The following is a 15,739-nucleotide window of genomic DNA, read 5'->3' on the forward strand; positions in this document are numbered from 1 at the left end:
GCTTTATTATTTAAACAAAGTTTTGCTTCTGCTTTGTTTCACACCAAAACACGACTAGCCTTCATGGCAATAATAGAAGGCTTTAAAACAAACAGATTCCACCGTGAAATTAGAGAGGGCAAATAAAAAGAAATAAAGACTTTCAATTAATCACTCATCTCATAATGCCTTGTCATCTCTGAATGATGACATGGCAACACCATGCCACTCAGGGGAAAATTTCCTAGCTATCAAATAAAATTTACCTACTCCCTGAGAGATGAATTCCCAATGCTTATAACCTTTTCCACTTGTAGTTCTTCCTGTTTTCTCACTTTCATATGTCAAATACTCTGCTGAAGACATCACAAATCCTTATGTTGTTAGCAAAACAATTTAAAATATATTATTTTTATCATAGACAAGAAGGTAAGTATTCCATCACTTCCTGTGTCATTAATTTCTAGCCCACAGACTGCTTTAAAAGCATCTACAAAAAGAAACAACTGCTAGTTAACATAGTTGTTAAGTTACTACATACAAATATAGGGATATTTTGCCCCTAGTGGTTTGTAACAAAAACTAGGTACATACACGGTCTTGCTTTTAAGGGTCTTGCTTTTAAGGGTGCGCAGTCTAGCAAGGGACTGATCAAGGCATATAGAGAAGATGTACCAAGGGTATTTTGCATGCTTTATTACATGCATTCTTATTGATGATTTTTTTGCACTACAACATGACTCTGGGGTGTTACTGACAAGTCTTGTTGAAGTGGAGGTAGACAATATCCACTGCTCTTCCTCATCTATCCAGGCAGCTTTTTCATCACTGAAGGCAATCAGGTTAATCAAGCATTATTTACCCTTTGTGAATCCATGCTGACCACTCGTGACCACCTTCTTGTCATCCATGTGGTAAGAGATGGCCTCCAGAATGAGGAGCTCCACCATCTTTCCAGGGACTGAGGTGAGGCTGACTGGCTGGTAGTTCCCTGGGTCCTGTTCCTTCTTGCCCTTTCTGAAAACTGGGGTGACATTTACTTTCTTCCAGTCCTCAGGCATCTTTCATGATTGCCACGACCTGTCAAAGATTATTGTGAGCAGCCTCACTATGGTGTCCATCAGTTCCCTCAGTCCTTGTTGCATTCCATCAGGACCCAGGGACTTGTGCCTGTCAAGATTGCCCAAGTGTTCTCTAACATGATCACAGGAAAGTCTTGATTCCAACATTCCTTTACAATGATCTTTTGGGTCAGGGATCCCTGAGGGCTGTTCTAGTCAATGAAGACCAATGCAAGAGGGTGTTCAGTAACTCTGCCTTGCCTGAATTCTCTCTTTCCAGCTTCCACCCTCCATTAAGTAACAGGCCCACATTATCCTTTGTTTTCTTTTTGTTATTGATGTATTTGAAAAGGATCTTCCAGTTGTTCTTTACATAGTTGGCTAGAATTAATTCCAGATTGGCCTTGGCCCTCCTTGTCTCATTTTTACTTTTTCTGTTAGAGTTTCTATATTCTGTCCAAGTGACGCATTCCCACTTCCATCTCCTGTGTGTTTCCTGCTTATGCCTGAGTAATGACAGGAGTTCTTTAATGGTCCACATAGGGCCTCTCATCTACTCTGCTTGCTCCCTCATCAGGATGCATTGCTCTTAAACCTGGAGAAAAGTGATCCTTGAGTATCAACCAACTCTCTCAGACTCATCTTCCCTGCAGGACCTATTTCCATATAATTCTTCCAAGAAGACTCCTGAAATCCCCCTCCTACTCCCAGGGAACCACTTGCCAAATTGCAACCACCATACAGGGATTTACCACTGAAGCACATCCTTAGCTTGAAAGACTCTGAATTCAACTGAACAATGCAGATCATACAGTCGTATCTAAGCCTGCAACAGTAACCTTTTAAAAAATCATAACAGAATTCTGTACAAATTATTTATATGATTGAGTTTCTCAACAGCAATGCTTCACTACAGAGGCTGCACTCCCATAGTCATGACAGATTAACAACAGTTCTATCTTCTTAGCAAGGATTTAAAAACTTTTGAACTTTAATAGCTGATTAACCACAGGAAAGTATGCATTCACTGATAAATAAACCTTACAGAGCCAACAGTGTTTTTTATCTGCATGGCTGATTTCACAACCACAGTTGCATTTGACAAACAGCAAATGGAAAAAGACTCAGGGTCACTGGATCCAAAGCCTTTTCTTGGGAGGCAACCAGAACAAATCCATAGCACACCAAACTCTCCCTTAAACTAATGTATGTGCCTACACAAGCCCTGAACAGATCTTATGCCTTCTGGCATTCTTCAGCCCTGATTCACCTACAGAGCACTATGGAGGCCAAACCAATTAATTGAGTTTTCCCTTACTTGGAGTCTCTGGAATTCCTCTGAAGTCACATACAAATCTGAACTATTGTAAGGTAAAAAATTTTTAAAAAATAATTATTTTTTGTGAATCTACCCAAGTTACAAAACCTCATCCTTGAAGTTATAATGCAAAGAGTAAAATGAAGGCTGGATCTTTGGTCTTATTACTGTTATCTCTCAGATACAAGCCAAAGCACCCAGATTAAGAAATCTGCTTTGTACCCCATATCAAGGTTTCAACTATGAAATATAAAGCAAACAGAAGGAAATCAAGCCTTTTAAAATACAAAGTGAAATGGAAAAATAGGTAAGTATCTGGCATGTAAATACATTATAGCTAAGTAATGCTGGCTTGTGTTTTATACAGATTTTGCTTTGCTATTTAGTGACCTAAGCATTGGATTATCAGGAAAACAGATCATGTGTCAGGGTTGGTTGCAGGAATCACTTACTACTCCCTAAGAGACAGGGAGCTGATACCCAAGCACAATAATGTGCCCAGCAGTACAGTGGGCAGCCAGGGCTCATCCCACTGCTCTTGAGAAGATACAGTGGTGAAAATGGCCAGTATAGCCTCAGTGCCTGACAAATTTTTTGCTACTTAGACTAGCGTGTGAGAAACAGAGTTCATTCCAGAACTTTTGCTATGGAAAAGTCAAGCTGTGGTGAAAATGTAACCTTAGAATTTGGAGGGAGTGCAAAATAAAAAAGCAAATAGTGTTTATGTGATAGAACACAGGCATAAGATTTGTGTGTGGGGAAATGAATCCTTAAAATAAAGCAAAAACTGATCCTTTTAAGAGAGTTTATAACTGTTTTGTCTGTCCTCAATATCTGTTGACTATCTTCTCCTACTGAGCCAAGGGTTGTCTCAGTAGGGATGGTTAGAAAGTCTTCTGGCAGATTTTCATCACAAGACCATCCCCTTGACATTGATGACAAAGGGAGTTAATATGTCAATCCTTGGATTCTGATGTGCAAATACTAAGAAAAGAATTCCTACAGTAACTTAAATGAAGCTATTTCCAGAGACAAAGCTAAGAAAGGAAAGGTGTGAGACTAGTTTTCTTGAACAGGTAAGACTCTATGATACACAAGTGTTTTGTCTCCTGTGGATAAAAATGTACTAATCAAACTAACTGGGCTAGACAGAGAGGTAAGTGGGTGGAATTTAATGGCCTGAAATGCACTGGAGACACAACAGGATGGCTCAGCAGCTCCTTTGATCCCCAGGCTCTAGAAAATCTGTTAATACAGTTTTTTTCCCAAACACGACAATGGAGTTCTTTACTATTTCACGCATAACAAAATGCTACAGCAAAGTTAACATTGTGAATTGATTGAAAATTACATGTATTAAAAGGTTAAGACTCAGAAAAACCAGGCAAGCTCACAGAATTTATATTACAAATCAGTAATTAAGTCTCCAAATGAAATTCATCTTTCATATGATTCACTTAATGTATTATGGTTATTAGGTTATGATTACTAATAGAGTTGATAGTGTAATAGGTCCTTTCTCTCCCTCCATATGTGGTAAGAGACATTCGGTATTTGGAAAACAGATTTTGAAGTGTAATTTTAATTGTAATTATCTTTAATTGACCACAATTGGTTATCTCAATAAACCGGATGTGTGATGGCTTAAATTTCTATCACTGATTCCACTGGGGAGATTTTTCAAAGACTGTCAGACGATGGGGGAGGATACAGATGTTTTGCAAATTAACTTTGAAGCCTCAGACAGGAAACAGTGCAGAAAGAAGCTCCTAAAAAGTTTAGAAGGGTGAATAAATCAGACTCCTGAAGAATATAATGTATAGAGGACATAAGATTTCACTACTTTAAATCTTTAAATGAAGAAATCATATCTGCAACAGATCAAAACTTCAGAGAACAAATATAGTATTTTTAAAATTTCCACATTTTACATTCTCCAGAAGATGGTAATTTACCACATGCCAAAATTAATTGTTCTCAATGCCAAAATTAATTGTTCTCGATTGCTCATCTGCTATTAAGAGTTACACATTGTCTGGCCTGATTCATGTAGCTCCAGCTTTTCTTTGATCTTGTTACATCATTTGTCTGCCAGATTAAAGATCCCTTTGTTATATGATCTGCTTTCCCAATACAGGGAGTTAACAGGCCACAATCCAATGACTTAATAACCTTTTCTTTGACAAGCTGAACAAACTGAATTCCTTAAATTTGTTTCCCAGGTCAGCTGCCCTGCTCTTAGATCATTCTTTCTTTTCTGAACCCTTCCCAATTTGTCATCCCTCTCCTTGGCATGTCACCAGTGATGAGCATGCCTTTCCAAAGTAGTCATTTCAGTATTAAAAACTGCATTTAAAAGTTCTTTCAGCCCCTCAGTTCCTCTTCAACTCTTTTGCTCTATAGATCCAAGGAACTGTGATAAAGTTCAGCATTGGGGTTTCTATACAAAACTTTTTAAAAATCATTGCTCCTCAAAATAGGGCTTCCCTCTGTATATGTACACAGCTTGAAGTTTTTGAATGCCACAACACAGAGTGATGCCTTGTACTCTGCTACAAATGGGATCTAAATTGCTTTTTGAATGGTTATTCCATTTTTTGACACCTACCAGATGTTTGTCTCATTGAAACTTTTTGTCATCAGTGATTTCATGGATAAAATAATAGATTAGCATTAGATCTAGTTACTAATGGCTTTTGATATGCTTGCCTAAGAGACATCTGATTGCTACATTTTATTTCTTATTTTATTCCCCAGCAGCCTCTTTTAATTAATACAATATATTAATGGAAAATTCCTTTCAGCTTTTCAAAGTCACATAGCACAAACAGCACTCTTAAATTAGTACATAGCAAGCCCAAGTACCCCAGGGTGTTCCTTTTTGATTGTGGGGATACTCAGTGCCCATACAAATGTTCTACAGCAATTCACAAATAAGACTAACAAATTCCCTTTTAATTCTCTCTGTTTATTCTACTGATGCTTGTTTTCTGTATTGTAATATCCTCTTACAGTAGCAAGTTAAGTATGATCAGTTAAAATCACTGGTGACTATGCAATCATTATGTTTTATTTCTGATTGTCTTTTTTTTCTCAACATAATTTCACTACTGATATTTAGATCTCACTAATCTTGTACCAACTACCTGTAATAGCTGGCACCACAAGCATTTGAAAAAGGGGACAGTCATCCAATTTACAGTACAAATATCCAAAATATCAATAAAAAATATATTCACAACTAAAAGGAAACACTCAAACTCTGCAGTGGTACAATGCAGTTCTCAATCCTGTTACCAAAAACAGAGAGTGAGCCTCATGGGTCTTTTATCATTGAAGATGTATTTATCAGCTTGCACACTGGGGACATGACTGAATGAACGTGAAGACACTTTCCCAAAGCTGGAATCTGTTACAGCATACAAACACCAAACTGAATACAGACTGCAACATGAATTTCTCCTTGAGTGAGGTGTGTGGGCCACATGAATCTCTATCAGCCTTTTGTTGTACTTGACTCAGAAAACTTCAATAACTTCACTGTGGAGTCTAAAAAATCTGACAGTCAGTGCTGTACCTGGTCCAGCACACAGGCCAGTATGTGACTGGGGACATGCCAGCTTCTCCTCTCCAGAGCAGTCCCCTCACATGAATTGTATCTACACATAGCCTCATACTAGACAAAAAATTTCATCCAAGAAATATAAAATATTTTCTCTCTGTCTGGCAAGGTCTTAAATCTCTATTCCCAATATAAAAACAAATTCATGTAGCTTAGAGAAAGATTAGTAGGGATTTCTCCTCCCAGGAGTCTTCTCTGCCTGTTCTGGGAACATAATTTAAATACATAAACACACTGGAAGAGACTTTCTGAGAGCTGCTTCAAAGATCTGACTTTTTTAGGCAGAATTCAATCCACTTGGTGCTTTTAGTTAAAGCTCTTTGGTCATTCATCAGAAAATACCAAATTTAACTGCAGCTTGTTATGTAAATCCATTCCAGATTATGTTCCACATCCTACATCACAACCTTTAAATTTACCACTGCAGAGAAGAAAACACAAGCAAACATCTGGCACATTTTGTAACACTGAGCCTTCTTAAGCACACAGCCTACACTGTTAAATCAAAGTTTTTAGGCTTTCTAATGTTCTGTTTCTCAAACATACATTTCTGTCCTTGTCACAAGGATTACCTGTCATCTACAGGGCTATGCTGTCAATGATGACAGGAATTATAGTGCACGCAATCATCATTAGGTGGACTAAGTTTAGACCTCAAACCATGTTTTAAACAAAGTATTATCTTGTATGGAGATGGACTAATCACTTTAATTTAATAATAACTTAAAATTATTTTCAGTTCTATTTTTTATTATTTTCTAATGTATCAAAGAGCTGGGCTCCCTAAATATCCTTTCGGACTAAATGTCCAGCTTGCAGATAGATAGTTACACCATGGAGTGGGTGAACACTGGCTGATGCATAGGACACAAAGGGTTATAGTAAATGGGATTATATCAGGCTGACAGCTGGTCACTGTTCTTGGGCCCAGTGCTGCTCAATGTCTTCATAAACAACTTGGACATAGATCTCAAATGAATATTAAGCAAGTTTGTCCATGATACTAAATTGGAAGGAGCTGATTTCTCCCTCAAAGGCAGAGAGGCCATGTTGAGATACCTTGAAACATTAGTGAGATGTGCAATCAGCAACTGTATGAAGTTTAACAGACACAAGTGATGGATTATGCTTCTGGGACAGGGCAACCCTCAATGTACAGACAGACTATGAAATGAGATGTGGAAAGCAGTGCCTGAGGGAATGGCCTGAAGTTGTGTCAAGGGTGGTTTAGGTTGGATATCATCACAAGGTTCTTCACCCAGAGGGTGGTTGGGCATTAGAGCAGGCTCCCCAAGGAACAGGTCACAGCACCAAGCCTGGCAGAGCTCAAGAAGCATTTAGAAAATACTCACATGGTGGGGTTCTTAGGGATGATCCTGTGCCAGGAGGTGGCCTTTCATGATTCTTCAGGTTCCTTTCTATTTCAGGACATTTTATGATTCTATGGTTCTCAGTTGTTATTTCAGTAATTTGACTCAGATCTCATAGAAAACTTGAAGGATTTATCTACATTTCAGGAGCAGCTAACAAGTAGTTAACATGAATTAATGATCGCAGACCTTATGCAGTGGGCTTCTTTCAGTGTAAGGACTCCAATCTTGCTGAATTATCTCACCTATTATCTGGATCCCTAGACCTAAGGAGAGGGTAAATGTCTTGTCAAAACTGCCATCCCTCTTGTCAGGATGACTGATAGAATAACTGTGCTAGCAAAAGTATGAATGCATTCATTCAGAATGCAGTTAAGTATATAATAAAATTTGATTTTAACTTAAATTCAACCAGCAGAGCACACACTAACTGGATTAAAAAATATTTCACTGCCAGAACCAAAATTTTGGCTGTTTAGAGGATTAGCATGTGTGACCCTTTGGGAAAATGTTCTTAGAGATAAAAGACTGAATGAGAGCTGGGAGACATTTAGAGACTTCTTAGGGTGCAAGAGCTCTCAATCCCGATAGTGAAGAAGTTGGGTAGAGGAGCCAAAGTTTAGACATCATCATCACAAAATCTCTTCAGCTTCTGTCTCCTCAATGTTTAGCACCTCCCACTCCATTTTACACTGACTGATAATCATCTCTGGAAACCAAAGAAGACATGGATCTATTGGAGTGTGTACAGATGAGATCACAGGCGTGATCAGAAGGTTGGAGCACCCCCACTATGAACACAGGCTGAGAACCTGGAGTAGAGAAGGCTCTGGGAAGACCACACCGTGGCCTTCTAGTACTTAAAGAGGGCTTATAAAAGAGATGGAGAGTGATTTTTTTTACGTAGGCAGATAGTGACAGAACAAGGGATAACCTTCTTAAGCTGAAAGTTTGAATTCAATATTAGGAATAAATACTTTACTGTGAAGATGTTGAGACTCTGGAACAGGCTGCCCAGAGAAACTGTGGATATCCTATCACTGGAAGTATTCAAGGACTAGTTTGATATCCTGAGCAACATGATCTACTAGGTGGCATTCCTGCCAGTGGCAGGGGGATTTGAATTGAACAATCCTTAATGTTCCTTCCAACCCACAGTATGATTCTATGATGCTTTACTTGTGTCTGTCAAATTCATATTTAGCTGAAAAATATTTTGCTAGAAAACAAAGTATTTGGCCTAGAACAAGTCTCTGGGGCTTGAAAGAGGCTGTGTACAAACCTAAGTGGTGTAACATGAAGCTCATTTTAGTTTTTATTAAATCTTTTGAGTGAGTAGTGGATTGGGAATTCACTACTAATTATTTTTTCCACTATTTGTTTTCTAGATAGAGGGAAATGAGGCGTCTTGGAGAAAAAGAGGAGACAAATAGCATATCTCTATGCATATCCCCTCTCAGTCCCTGCAGAATGATTTTTTTCCCTCTCTGAATGAGCTAGTTTTACTTTTCATTTTCTTGATTCTAATCTCTAATTAAAGTCCCTGATTCTGAAAATGCCTATGAAGTAGAGAGGCAAACGGGAAGAGGCAGTACCTTGCTGTTAAAGCCACCTGGTTCATTTTCTCCTCTCCCTGCTCCTTCTGAAGCACCCTAAGCATGTCCTTTTTGGGAATATCCTTATTGCATGTCCTTTGTGACCAGCCATCCATCAACCTCAGTGCAGGGCAGTAAATAAAAGATTATCCATGGTCATTGGGAAGTTCCTTTGAGAAATGGGAAAATACAAGACAGTCCAGTAAGTATGCCCAATGTCCCTGTATTTACCTGTCTCTGTGTACAACCAGAAGATGTTCTATATTCTGTGTTCCATCATTACTCTCCAGCTTTGGGGAGCCTCAGGACATCTGCTAAGAGCCAGCTCATCTCCATTAAAGCTCTGGTCTGTACTTGACACTGATTTAGTTTGATCACAAAATTGCAGCAATTCTTACTTTGGATGCAGTCACACCAGTGTAAGGACCCTGTGCCAGTATTACTTATGCTGATTTTACACTAGAACAGTGTATGTATCTTTACGTGCTTTGCTTCTGCCTGCATGAAGCCCTATTTCAGACTGTGAAGAATCTTTGCCAAATACTTCAGATTCCCAGTGCTTTGTGTGTGAGTCTGTACTCTTCACAAGTCCTTGTGAGTGGCAAGTTACATCTATCAAATCCAAAGAAACTGTGGGATAAAATACATTGGCCATAGAGACAATGTTTTTCCCTACTTAGCTCATGTGCTGGCAGTTGGAGCTGCACACAAAAAGCCATCTCTGAAGCCTGTCAGAGGTACAATTGCTTTTGGAACATGAACTGAGGTGATGGCAAAGACTTGAGCTTGTATTCATAGTGTTCCCATCAGCAAGGCAGAACACAAGCCCAACACCCACTAGAGGCTCTTTGAACCCTGCACTGAAGGCTGTCAGTGTAGCCAGAAACCCAAGAATCTCATTTATGCAAAAACAAAAACAGAAAGACAGCTCCTCCTCATGGGAATAAAATTTAGTTCCAGCCAGGCAGAATAAACCCTGAATTACAAATTATGATGACAATATTTCCTTGTTCAGAAGAGCCTGTCTCATGCCAAAGAAGCACTGTTAGCATCAGAAACCCCATCAAATAAATCACTGGAGAAGACTGCAGAAATAAGGTACAAAAGCAAGGGAGAGGCTAGGGGCCTTTCTGTAAAGAAAGCGCCCACCACTCTGGAGTGGTGTCAACTCCCAGTAAACAAGAGATCTTTTGTTTCAAAAAGTACACTTTAGGCAGTAGGACAAATGTGTTACTTGTATTTTGGCAGTGCTCCCAAATGCCTGCTGCACAGAAGACTGGTGATGTAATGATGGCCACAACAGAACCAAAGATATCCCAGCCATTGTGTGACTCTTGGATCATTTCCTCTGGACTGGATTTATCCCACCTCACTTTAGTCTTCTAAGAGACAAGCACCCAGGCTAGGTGCTTCGCCTCAGTTCACTTGTGAGGAGGGATTACCTCTTCCAGAGATCCAGTCAGCTCCTCCCTTGAACATCAGGATGGATGGCCTATGGATGTGCTGATCTATCCATGCTGACTAAAGGGGGAGTCTAGAGCAGAGACTCAGCCCTCATCTGTTAGTTGCTTTCAGCTGGTTCAGACAAGCTGTGCCCTCTGTCCTCTATCAAAATGGAATAAGAAGATTTTTGGCTCTCTTGTCCACTTATGTGGCAAGCCACTGAGTTAAGAGTCTCCTTCCCCTTGCATCTCTGTATTGCCTTTGCACAGTGGACCCTGGCAAAACTAACTAGTACTTTTGACAGCCCAGAGAGCACACTGATTTTGCCTAGTATACAAAGTGTATGAAATTACAACAGCTTGAACAGGTTAAGTAGGGAGGTTACATTCCTTGAGCTTGTATCTCTCCTCTGCCACCTGGCTGGCAGGGCAGTGGGAAGGCACTGCTAAATTTCTGCACTCTCTCAGTACAGGGATGTGAGAACAATAAGATTTTGCTGTCCTGTACAAGGCAAGGACATCCTGAGCACTTCACACCATGCTTTCTTTTCCAAAAGCTGATTCTAATCTGCTCTTCAGAATAGCTGCTGCCTACTGAATTAAAAAGTGTCAGGCCAATTTAGGCTTCTTGGCAAACTAACAGAACATTTCCAGAGCTCAGATGGAGTGAAAGTCAAAAGAAAAATGTAAATTTAAAAGGAAAATGAAATATTGCAATATTGCAAGCAGAGCACAGTCCTTACTGATATAAATTAAGAAAACCCATCTGGTCTATTGTCAGAGCACAGAAAAAGACACAAGAATGAATACATATTTGGGATGATACGAAAGGTTCCTATAGCCACTCTAGCCAAGTATCTTACACCAACATGTAGAAATTGTTTAAATTGAGAACATCAGCAAACATAGGTCTGTCCCCTTGTATGTACTCAAGCTTCCAACAAACCACAGCTATCAAGTTACTGAATCAGGTGGTTTATCCCTCCAACAGCAAACAGGTCCTCCATGAATCTATCTAAACTCTTTTGAAACCAGGTATACTTCTGTTCTCCAGACCACAAAAGAAGGAAGAATAGTTCAGCAATTCCATTACATATTGCATAATCCTGTTTTAAATTTGGTTTAGTCCTCCAACAATTGCTGCCTATGCCTATGTATTTCTGAATGTTCATGTCATGGAATGGAAAGGCCTAATCACAGTATTGAGTTAAATCTCAATTTATTGCTATGAAATTGGGTGAGTCCTTGCTATGAGATGCAATCCATGCCTCAGAGGATTGTCTGAATTGATTTCAGAGTACTTGTTAAATATTTTAAATCTCTCAATGATTCTTTTCCATTTAATACTTACAAGAGCCAAACCCCACTGCAAATAGGTCCTTGTACTTTGGATTCCTGTAATGAGAAAATATATATAAGATTGCATTTATTATTAACCATATAGTTCCACAGCAATGCACAGTGTTTCACACATTAACTTCAGAGTCCACTCTCACAGGACTGCATTCAGTCTGAAGACTCTGCCCTTTGCCCATATGCACTAATAAAGTATGTGAGTAACTTGTCCAAAAAACAGAACATCAGAAGATCAAAACAGCAGATGAAAAAGATAAAAGGACAGACGTGTCAATCTCTTGGCTTATCCATTTCATAATTTTGGAAAGTTCACTTTTAAAAATGAGATCTTTGAGGAAAGTGAAAAGTCAGGAATATATTGGTTCCCATCTTTCAGTGGCAAGAATTAAAGAGTTTCTAAATCAATAAACTCACTTTCCCTACCTGTTATTAAATTATGAGAGATGCTTCCAGAGACAGCTATCAGTTCATAAATTCATGATCACAACTACAAATCAGGAAGGGAAATTCCCTTCTGACCCAGATGGTGAACAGTGTATTTCTTGTGGCAAACATTGACAATGAGCAATTAGCTGTCTACTATGTCATCTAATGTCCCTTTACTTGAAAAACATATACCCTCTCTACAACCTCTTCTGTGAGTGGTAGGTTACTGTAGGTTTCCATGGGACAAAGATCAATTTTGTTGTTATCCCTGAGCTCACCCAGCACAACCAGTGGGTAACAATTCCATGAAATGAACACATGTGGAAATTATCTAATGAGTATTTTCTCTGACTTGCTACTGTGAATTGATAACATAAACCCACTTCTCTTTTCATTTCTCCTTTCTCATTTGGGCTAATACTTAGGTGTCCTAATGCTCTTATTCTTTTCACTAAAAGCACCATCACTGCTAAATACAAGAGAATAAAAATTGAATTAGAAAAGCTTATTCCATAAAGCAGTTTGGAGTAATATTTCCAATTTCAGAACAATCTTTCTGTTATAATTTGCTGGAGACAAGTTTAACAGCAGTACAAACTACCTATTAAAGATGCCTTTTCTCCCAATTTTGCTTTCCATTTTTACTGTTTTACTGTTACTCTACAGCATGCTTGATACTCTCTTACATAATACCACAGTGGCTTGAAAGGCAGAAGATGTCAATCCTGCTCTGTCTCTCCATACATTCTCCTTGTCAAGGCACAAACATGCTCAGGCAAACAAGTAAGAGGAGGCCTAACTGCAGGCGAGCACAGGGCAGGGCATGGTATATCTCATGCTCAGTGCATGAACCAAGCCAGTTCTGAGGAGGATTGAGCATGTTAAAAAGTGAAAGGATTCATTTGTGTTGGTGATAAGAGGGTTTTCTTTAAAGTAATAACCATAGCTATAATATCTCAGAACAAAAGAAAGTTGATTTGAAAATATGAGTGATCATTTTTGAACTGACCAAATATGTAAAAGTGGATTGCAGGGTAAATGCCTACTGCACTGAACTGTGCATGATCTCAATACACAAATCCCTCTCTTGTCTGGAGGGGAAGTTGTGTGAGGAGAGGCTGAGGTCACTTGGTCTGTTCAGCCTGGAGGAGACTGAGGGGAGACCTCAATGCAGTTAAAACGTCATTGTGAGAAGAGGAGGGGCAGCCACTTATCTCTTCTCCATGGTGAGCAGTGACAGAAGCCAAGAAAATGGCATCAAGCTGCATCAGGAGACAGCTATGCTGGATCTTAAGAAATGATTCTTCACCCAGAGGCTGGCTGGGCACTGGAACAGGCTCCCCAGGGAAGTGGTCACAGCACCAAGCCTGAGAGAGCTCAAGAAGTGTTTGGTCAACACTCTCAAGCACTCTCAAGCAGGATTTTTGGGGCTATCCTGTGCAAGGCTGATTCCTACAACATGCTGTCCAAAGACATGACACAAGTCTCCCAGCTTTCCCAAGAAAGTGTGGTTTCCCTGCTAACCACACTCCAGCACCTTTTCCCAGTGCTGCACAGAGCCTGCTCTGCCTTCTGGTTGTGCTGAGGGGCACAAGCCTGTCACATTCAGCCTTACACAATCTTCTCTGCAACCAGAAGCACCAGGCACATTTCAGTGTTGCCCAAGCAACCGACCGTAATAAATCAAAGTCGTGTTCCCAGAGAAATCAGCCTTCATAAGATGCCTTTACATTCCATTCCACTCCCCTGCTCAACAGTTGAGACTAAGTTTGGAATGAAGAGACTTACCAGGAGATGGCAGTAACTGCAAGTTTCTTGGTTTTTTCATACTGGAACTTCCAGAGTGGGAGGAGGGTTCCTTCCTGGCCTCTGAATTCATCTGATGCATCCTCAAAATATTTAAAATCTAAACAAAACAAAACAAAACAAAACAAAACCAAAAAAACGAGGAAAAGGTCCCATTATATAAATCAGAAATAAAAAAGCACAGTTCAGTGTCAGGGAAGCTTTAAAAGACAATCAGTTACCCTCACAGCCTCTGCACTACCCAATTGTTAGTGTAAAATCTGTCTCAGTTCTTAAGTCCTAACTCCAAACCAGAAACTCAGCCCTTTAAATGCATTTTACCAATTCCTCTCACACAAAGGAAAAATAAAAAAATCAAACTGATGATCAGCAGACAATGGATTAACAAGAAAACAGAATCTCTGAGCAAGGTGTGACCTCAGGCCACTCCCAGAGCTACACATGGCCCTGCAGGAGGAAACTGAGCAGAGACAGCAAAATGACTCCTGCAAAATGACATCAAGACTGAGTACACTGCCATGGTTGGTATGTGAACAGGGATCAGCTCTGCTCTGGCTACTGTCACCAGCACCTGCATCCAGGAGTGAAGTACCTGCTGAGGGAAGCAAGTGCTGCAGGGAGGGCAGTGCTCACCAGATCTGCTGTCCCCCAGCCAGCTCAGAGCAGGGCTAATGTGGCATGCTCTTTGCATGCCCATGGTCTGATGTATTATTTGCCTTGTGTGAGTCAGCAGGTTCCTAGACCTGCTCATTTCACTTCTGTTTCTGTAGTCTGTTCTGTCCTGTCCTTGCTGTGGCTATAGGTACTTATCTGCAGGACTGACACTTCAGACTTGAGTTAGAAGCACCTCCCAGAGGGCCATACCTTGTGCAATGTCATCAAATGTGTTCAGGTTCACCATCCGTTCTGCTATTTTAGCAGCCTTTGCAATCTTGCTTAGAGAATCAACATGCTGAAGAAAAAAGAAAGGAAGAGAAAATACATTTCCTGACTGTTTACAGGTGCCTCAGGCCTCATGTGACTGAAAACTTGAGTCCTTTGATCTTGAATACAGATTAATTTGAAATGTGTTATACCAGCATCTAATGATACAGGTGCTTGAAAAAATGTAATTGCTTTATTATAAATTTAGCAAAATGCCACCCACAGCTGAGCTGTGGTAACTTCAGTGTTTATTCCTGATTTAGTTCAATACAGGTACTTACCTATAAAGGTAGATAAGAGTCTTGTCTTTCATGGTAATTCCTGAGAGAATGCCCTAAAAGGACATACATGGTTCCTCCCCCATCTCACTCTGTGTAACAGTACATCAGATTTGATAATGAAATCAGGGGGCTTGATCATGAATGAGCATTCTCTCATCTCTACCTGGAGAGCACTAAGGTCTCATGCATTAATTAAACACCACAGGATTTAGGAGTCCTTCAGTAAAGCACCAGGTAATTCCAACCTGATCCATTCACACATCCATGGACAAGAGGAGAAAAGTGACCCCAGCAGGGGTGTTTGTCAGAAGGTGGCTGGTTCATATGCTTATCTGACAGAACCCTGTGGCTGACCACCATATCTTACTAAACTCCATTCTCAATTATTTTTTGTGAGTGTGCTCTCTATACTCTGTATGTGTATGTGTTACCACTAGTGAAATGCAAACTGGACTAACTAGAGAGAAGAACAAGCAGGGTGGGTGCCAGCAGTGGGAAGGACAAAGCTTGAAAGACCACAGTGCTGGACCATATAAGTATGATGTCATCACAGCTCTGT

At 39.9% G+C, this 15,739-nt stretch overlaps 1 protein-coding gene across 1 annotated transcript in view; it reads right to left on the reverse strand.

Moving 5' to 3' along the window:
* The window catches only part of DNAI1 (dynein axonemal intermediate chain 1), a 141,296-nt gene that overhangs the window by 92,014 nt on the left and 33,543 nt on the right, over nucleotides 1-15,739 (reverse strand). Inside the window, exons 10-12 of the mRNA XM_058826171.1 lie at nucleotides 14,840-14,927; nucleotides 13,958-14,075; nucleotides 11,739-11,782 (exon numbers count right to left, since the gene is read on the reverse strand). Coding sequence (XP_058682154.1) covers nucleotides 11,739-11,782; nucleotides 13,958-14,075; nucleotides 14,840-14,927 — 250 coding nt within the window. The remainder of the gene's footprint in view (nucleotides 1-11,738; nucleotides 11,783-13,957; nucleotides 14,076-14,839; nucleotides 14,928-15,739) is intronic.

Source organism: Poecile atricapillus, chromosome Z, assembly GCF_030490865.1.
Source record: "Poecile atricapillus isolate bPoeAtr1 chromosome Z, bPoeAtr1.hap1, whole genome shotgun sequence".
Classification (NCBI taxonomy): Eukaryota; Metazoa; Chordata; class Aves; order Passeriformes; family Paridae; genus Poecile; species Poecile atricapillus.